This window comes from Chiloscyllium plagiosum, chromosome 3 (assembly GCF_004010195.1).
Source record: "Chiloscyllium plagiosum isolate BGI_BamShark_2017 chromosome 3, ASM401019v2, whole genome shotgun sequence".
Taxonomy (NCBI): Eukaryota; Metazoa; Chordata; class Chondrichthyes; order Orectolobiformes; family Hemiscylliidae; genus Chiloscyllium; species Chiloscyllium plagiosum.
Window position 1 is genome coordinate 110,897,761 of NC_057712.1, and position 7,728 is coordinate 110,905,488.

The 7,728-nt window shown below is 38.0% G+C and overlaps 1 protein-coding gene across 3 annotated transcripts in view; it reads right to left on the reverse strand.

The window, feature by feature from the left end:
* Positions 1-6,980, reverse strand: part of scml4 (Scm polycomb group protein like 4) — a 129,395-nt gene extending 122,415 nt beyond the window's left edge. For 2 of the 3 annotated variants that reach the window (XM_043687078.1, XM_043687076.1), the window contains exons 1-2: positions 6,275-6,474; positions 5,667-5,914 (exon numbers count right to left, since the gene is read on the reverse strand). In XM_043687078.1, coding sequence (XP_043543013.1) covers positions 5,667-5,858 — 192 coding nt within the window. In that variant the 5' untranslated portion in view covers positions 5,859-5,914; positions 6,275-6,474. Of the gene's footprint in view, positions 1-5,666; positions 5,915-6,274; positions 6,475-6,581; positions 6,645-6,951 lie in introns of those variants that run through there. The other variant, XM_043687077.1, reaches the window with a different exon arrangement.
* Positions 6,981-7,728: the final 748 nt, after the last annotated feature.

Below are 7,728 nucleotides of genomic sequence, written 5' to 3' on the forward strand. Positions count from 1 at the left end.
CCGAAACGTCAATACTCCTGTTCCTTGGATGCTGCCTGACCTGCTGCACTTTTCCAGCAACACATTTTCAGCTCTGATTTCCAGCATCTGCAGACCTCACTTTCTCTCCGTAGAAGGCAATGGACCAAGTGCGAGAAAATGTGATTAGAATAGCTTTTGAATGGTGTGGATGTGATGGGCTGAAAGTCCTCCTCTTTCTATAGGCTGTAGTTCTCTATGACTCGTGCAGTTTTCATTTGTTCTATAAGCACTGGAAAAGGTCTGTTTCCACAGAATTTTTTTGTATCACAGTTCTCCAAAGGTAAAGATAGTTGGATTAAGAGAATAAAACATACTGAAGACATAACACATAAATTTGAGCTTGATTTTATCCAATGACAAAAGATAGAAAATCAAGTTCTTTCAAAATGTTTTGTGAAAGGACTGAAAGTCTGAAAATACACAGTAAGAAAAAATCATTATCTATTAATACCATCATTGTATTCTGGTGGAGGATGGGCAATTGGCTCAATTTCTATAATAATGCAGTGCCAGTCATGTATTGAGTTCTGAAGAAGGGTCACTGGACCCGAAACCTTTCTCTCCACAGATGATGCCAGACCTGCCGAGCTTTTCCAGCAACTTCTGTCTTCGTTTCTGATTTCCAGCTATCTGCAAGCCTTTCAACGTTCATGTGTTCACTACTTTATTATGAAGGATCAGGCGGCTAAACATTTGCAGCCTGAAATGCCAAATGGATGATATGTCTTGGCCTCCTCCTGAGGTCTTCAGGCAATTCAATTCACTCTACATTATACAAAAAAATGACTGAAAGCACTGGATACTGCAAAAGCTACAGGCTCTGACAGTGATTCAGCAATAGAACTGAAAACTTATGCTCCAGAATGAACTGTACGCTAGCCAAGCTCTTCTACTGTATTGACATCGACCAAACAATGAGGAAAATTGCCCACGTGTGTTCTAATTACAAAAAGCAGGGCAAATTCATTCTGGCCAAACATCAGCTTTAGTCTTGATCACCAGTAAAGTGATGGAAGATGTAGCTACTGCCTCACTTTCACAGCAATAACATGCTAACTTGCAAACTGTTTGGGTTCTGCCAGAGCCATTCAATTCCTGACCACATTAGAGCCTTGGATCAAACATCAATTAACAAGCAGAACGTCAGAGTTGCGGTGAGATGACCTTGACAGTATCAAGGCAACAACTCAGCAAGTGCGATAACCCTCATAAAACAAGTCAATGGGAATCAGGGGTTAAACTCTCTGCTGGTTGGAGATATACCTGGCACATAAGGAAGATGGCTGTGGTGGTGCAAGGTTAGTCATCTCAGCCCCACAACAACTCTGCAGGAGTTCCCCAGGGTAGTGTCCTAGGCCCAAACATCTATAGCTGCTTCATCAATGACCTCCCCTCAATCACAAGTTCTGAAATGGTTATGTTTGCAGATGATTGCAGACTGGTCACTACAATTTGCGATCCCTCAGATACTGAAGCAGTCCATGTCCATATGTAGTGAGACTCGGACAATATCCAGGCTTGGATTGATGTGTGGCAAGTAACAGCCTCACTACACAAATGCCAGGCAACGGCCTTCTCCAGGAAGAAGGAATCTAACCACTTCCCCTAGACATTTAGTGGCATTGCAATCAACTTTGTCATTATCAATGCCTGGGGGTTACCGCTGACCAGATACATAACTGGACTAGCTATTTAAATTCTGTGGCTACAAGAGCAGATAACAGAATAAACATTTTGCAATGTGTAACTGACTCCTGACTTGGTAAAGCCCGTCCTCCACCTACAAAACACAAACCTGGGGTTCTTCAAGGCTGCTCCACTAATCAATAAGACCATGGCTGATTTGTTCATGTTTCACATTTCATTTTCCAACCTTTGCCACTAACCTTTGATTCTCTTGTTTAACAAGAATTTAATCACCTCTATGTTAACAGTAGTCAATGATTCCATCTCCACTACCTTCTGAAGTAGAGAATCCCAAAGTCGCACAATCACCTGACAGAAAAGACATTCTCCTTATCGCTGTCATAAAGGGTGAAACCTAATTGTTATACAGTGCTCCCTACTTCTAGCCTCACCAACAAGAGAAAACATTCTTTCAACCTCCACTCTGTCAAGATAATTTTGTAATCTTATACATTTCAATCAATTCACCCCTCACTCTTATAAACTCCATTGGAAACAAGCCAGCCTCACCAACCTATCCTCACAGGACCACCCACTGATTCCAGGTACAAATCTAGCAAACCTCTTCTGAAGCACCTTCAAAGAATTTACACCCTTCCTTAAATAAGGAGACCAAAACTGCACATAGTACTGCTCGTGCCAATGCACTGTACTTCAGCATGACAACCTTTCTTTTATGTTCAATTTCAATCATAATAAAGGATAACATCCCATTAGCCTTCTTAATTATTTGTTGTACCTGCATTATAACTTTTTAAGACACATGCACTCATATTCAGATGCTTCTGCACCCTGGAATTCTCTATTTGTTCCTCATTTGCATAAAACTCTTTTTTAAATTCTTCCAGCCAAAGTGAACAACTCCACATTTTCCTAAATTATAGCCCATCTGCCAACTCATTCTAACCCATTTAACTGCAAGAACTTCTAGAAGAATGTATAAAGGAAAAGATCAGTGAAGACAAATGTAGGTCCTCATAGACTGAAATGGGAGAACTGATCAGGGAAATGGCAGAGCAATAAAATAACATTTTGTTCTGTCCTCATTGAAGAAGACAATTTTTTTTCCCCAGAAATGCTTGGGAAGCAAAAATCTATTTGAAAGGAGGAATTGAAGAAACTTAGTAAGAAAATAGGAGTGGAGAAATTAATGGGACTGAAAGCTGATAAATTCCTATGACCTGATAATTTACATCCCCGAGTGCTAAAGGAGATTGTCATGGAGACAGTGGATGCCTTCATTGTCATTTTCCAAACTTCTGTAGATTCTGGAACAATCCCAGCAGATTAGAGGGTGTCAAATGTAAACCCACTGTTTAGAAATGGAGGGAGGAAAAATATAAGAATTCTAGACCAGTTTGCCTAATATCAATAGACAGGAAAATGCTGGAATATATTCTAAAGGATTTGGGAACAGGATACTGTTCCCAATACTGATGGCATTATACAGTGTCAACGTGGAGTTATGAAAGGGAAATGTTGTTTGACAGGCCCATTACTGATTTTTGAGGATGTACCTTGTAGAATAGACGAGGGTACATCAGTAGATGTGGTGCATTTGGATTTTCAGAACATTTTTGATAAAATCCCAAGTAAGACATCAATAAGGAACGTGGGGAGGGAGGGATATTTGTATACAGAGGGGAAAACTATTTTAAAATGTTGAAGCGTCACATTTTTTACAGATGTAGCAATTGGACGTCACAGAACAGATGTGTAAGCCTCCCCAACCAACAGAAAAAACCCTGCAAACTAAAGGGACATCCCAGATGTGAAAGTTCAGTCCAAGCTCCATGTCCCTCTTTGCTGCCTCGAAGCTCATGACCCCAAACTCCCATCCCATGACCCCCCGTGGGAATCATGGCCCATAGTTTGGGAACCCCAACTCTAACAACAACTGAAGCAAATCTGCTTTTTCATGGCAGCCATGACAGCAGTAGTAGGAAAGTGCAGCTAGTCTGGATCATAGGCTGACTGTCTCCTGTGACTGATGTGCTGCTTTTAGGTATGAAGTGGAACTTCATGTGCACAATCGACTTGCAACTGGAATATCATGACTAGGATTCACTTTACGTTGACAGATCTGGTGTTGACAGAAGGTGGTAAAAAAGAGCAGCATAATAAAGTGAGAAAGAGAAATAAGCAGTAGAAAAATATATTGTTTTAATTAATAGTATGAAAAACATAGCAATGCTTTGATTGTTTACTAAAGCTTTACAACCTACTTCTGTTAGATACAAAGAATATTCTTCCACAAACTACACGTTAGCTGTGCTCTAAATGTTAAGTAGAAGCTGTTTTTAGAAATGGCTATTGCAACATGTGTGCTGTTTTTAAATATGTCAGGGTAAAACCGTTTCCTGGACAACGGACAGGTCCACTTCAGTTCGAACTTCTTTTTTACACCATTAGTTTAAAAATCAATGATTTTTTTTTAAAAAATGGCTAACTACTGCAATATTTTTCACGACAGTCATTGTTATTAGATTAGGGAAGCAGAGTGCTATACTGTGAGGCAACTGCGATATTACGTTAGTTCTCTATCTTCATTTCAGTGTTGGCTGTTAACTGGTTTTTGAATTCATGAAAATTAGTGGAAAATAATTTAGCAGTCAACAGTTAATTATAGAAAAATAAACCTTTGTTAGTAAAAAATCTGTACGATGCTTTATCCAGATGTTTTCATAGATCCATAAGGTACTCGTGTCAATTTCTTTTCTCATTAATTTCAGAATTAAGGAAGGCTGGGGGTCACCATTAATAAAAATAATCTGGGATTAATGTTTAAGTTGCTAAAATAAAAAAGGACCATTCTCAAAAATGATTTTTTTAACCTGGATGTAAACCTAACCCTGATGTTAAACAGAGTAAATACCTTGGGAAAATTTCGTGCATTTGTTTTTTGTAACAAACATACAAATATGTTGTTTATTAAAAGCACTTAGGAAAATTACTGCTTTGTAAAAGCAATGTGTGCCACTGACATCAAAGGCAAGCTGTTTCCCTCATCTATTCTATCAATGAAGTTCATAACACAAGGTGATACAGTAAGGGATTTTTCTAGTAAGTCGCAATAATAATCAAAATCTAAACCTTGGACTGATAGCTTTCACATTTTAAGGTAGTTGCAGAAACACAGTGAAATGATTAAGGCTGACAATCTCTGAAAATTAAAATACCCTGTTTCCTTAGTAACAAGTATGAGAGAGATCATTAATATGCAAACACAGACTGGAGAAAAAGATATTAACAGGTTTACAAGAGTCAGTGCTAATCCTGGCAATCTCTGCTGTCCACTTTCACATTTTCTTTTAATTTGGAGTTCTTGTGAATTGAAGTTATTAGGAAACTGCTTTTGCAGTTATTTATTCCATGTTGTATGAGAAATTTAGTTACTGAAATCTTTACTGGAGGGTGGGAAAGGGGATCTGATGTGCAACTCAGTGCATTCCAAGTAATACTCTCTATTTAAGTGTTAAACAATATTTAGAAATTTATTATAACAATGCCATTCAATCATAATGGGGTTCATTATCTTTCCCCGAATTACTGATGTCATTTGGCGAAGAACAAGACAGGCAATTGATTACACTTTAGCAACAACATTTCATCACAGATTTTGAATCAGAGTTCAGCTTATGATGTGCATATATAATCCCTTATGTAATGCATGCAAATCACCAATTACATCCTGATCTTACCGAATAGTAAAAGTAATAGATAGGTGTTTACTTGAAAACTTATTTAGATTCTGTGTCTCAGCACAACGGCATTTCTGTTGTCATTTTTGTGTCTTTTTTAGTTTGTTTAAAAAGGAGATTGGAACTTGTAAGCTTAGATGACAGTGCTTATTGATACATGCCTGAGTGACTTTATATACTTAGCCAATTTGCAAATGCACAGTGCATCCTTCATACTACAGAGATAACATAAAGTCACAGGGATGCAACCATATTTACCTTGCTTCCCGGCTTTGGTCCTCTCTTTTTGGGTATTTTCAGCGGTAAAACAATTTTAGATGGAGCTGCCACAACATTTTGCACAGCTAGTTTGAAAGCTGACTGAAGGAGCTCCTGTCTCCGTTTTCTTCCTGGTTTCCTCCCTCGTCGCCCTGGTGTATGCTCTGAAGCCACTTTCATTGCAGACTGCATTTCACTCTCTTCAGATTGTAGTGGCGAGGGAGTAGCAATGCTTTTCAGGATAGCAACTAGAAGAACAAATGACAAAAAGAGAGTGAGAGAGAGAGAGAGGAAATTAAATGACAGGGTAAAGATGATCTAAAAAAATTGCTGCGAATTTCTCAATTATTTTTGCAATAAATTTTTATTCTCTTTTCACATTGAGACTCCTCGTGCCAGTTTAAACTATTATATATACAATACATAGATGTATAGCCATGAAACAAGCCACCTTCATAATGTAATTATCTGTACATCTTAATAACGTATGTACTTAAATTATATACACCAGGATAAAATCTGTTTGTATTGACTTATGCTACTAAACCAACACTTCTTAAATTAACGATTGCAGCCATGCAGACAAACCATTCACTCGTTCTTATTACCTGGTTAGCTAGACTATAATATTAAACCTCTAAGGTAGTCAAGGCAGGAACACATTTATTGCACAGGCACAATAAACTGGCAAAGCCCATCTTTGCAACGCTTCTCCTTGTAAACTAAGACTCCAGCAGCCTAGTGTTCCAGCTGCAAACATCTCATTAAACTAATGCATTCAGGGCAGAGCAGAAACTCGATTTGCCATGGCTACAACAGTGAATTTCCATTACGATGACAGCTTAAACCACATCATGTCCGGAAACCAACCAACCCTGTGCATTCAGAAAAGAAAAAAAAATACATATTACATACAGAAAATGAAGCCTGTATGTGGTATATCTTCCTTCCTCTCAATCAGCTCAACAAGGAAATGTGCTGTCAAGAGAGAGGAGAGAGAAAATATATTCTTTTAAATGTCAAATAAATATAACAAACATAGAATACAATCTACAAAAATAAATCAGATTTACAACTATGAAAATAAAATGTAATGTATTGCCCATTCTTTATTTCCCTGTGATTTGAGATGGAATAGCACAGAATTCTAAATTATTGTATTTTTTTTCTCTCTCTGCAACTCTCCCCTATTGTTTTATCATTTGCAGAAGCATGCTGTTTCATGCTACTTGAAATACAATGGTTCTCAATCAGGCATTTTTCTAGTGTTACTCTTTTAGGCTACCCTATTTGGCCCTCCTCCATTGTTTCCATGGAAACCACACTGAAAATGTCAAGTCAGCACTCCACCGTCTGTCACTAACAAAACTCGCCCTCCCATTCACATATGGGAAGCTTAATGTGTGGCAACACATCTTCACCAGCTCACACAACAGTGGGCAGTGCTACGGGGCTAAATGAATGACAAGATTCCCTCGAAGGTTCACAGAAAGTTACAAGTGATGTGGCTGAGCCCAATGCCTGTCAGATTGTTGTCTCAGAGTAACCAAGATAAGATGAAAATCAACTCATCTGAGGTAGCTATACTGCATGGGAAGAAAAAGACATTAATGCTGACTATATATTGACCTTGTGAACTTCAACAGGACCATTTTAATGCTACAAATGGCACTACAAATGTAAATAATCTCAGTGTCGAACACAGAGCACTGTATTATTCATAAAATAAGTTCAGGGATTCTGTTACATTGAAATCTATAAATTCAATATTTTTAAAATATAACATGACTGCAACTTTGCACCATTCCAAATTATGCTATTTAATTAAGATGTTTTGTTTTAAATGAGGTATGTAGCTTTATATAGGAAAGTGGTTGTAACATCAGAACCAATGTATTACTACTAATGCTTGACTCCTGGCCTGAACGGTATAGAATCCTGTGTCAGTGCCGTACAAATAAAAAGTTATGCTAAGTTCCTTCTAATTTTATCTCCTAAATGTCTGGATTTCTGAATAACCCATGTTGATGGGTGCAAGTTGTTCCACAGGGAGCAGTTCCAC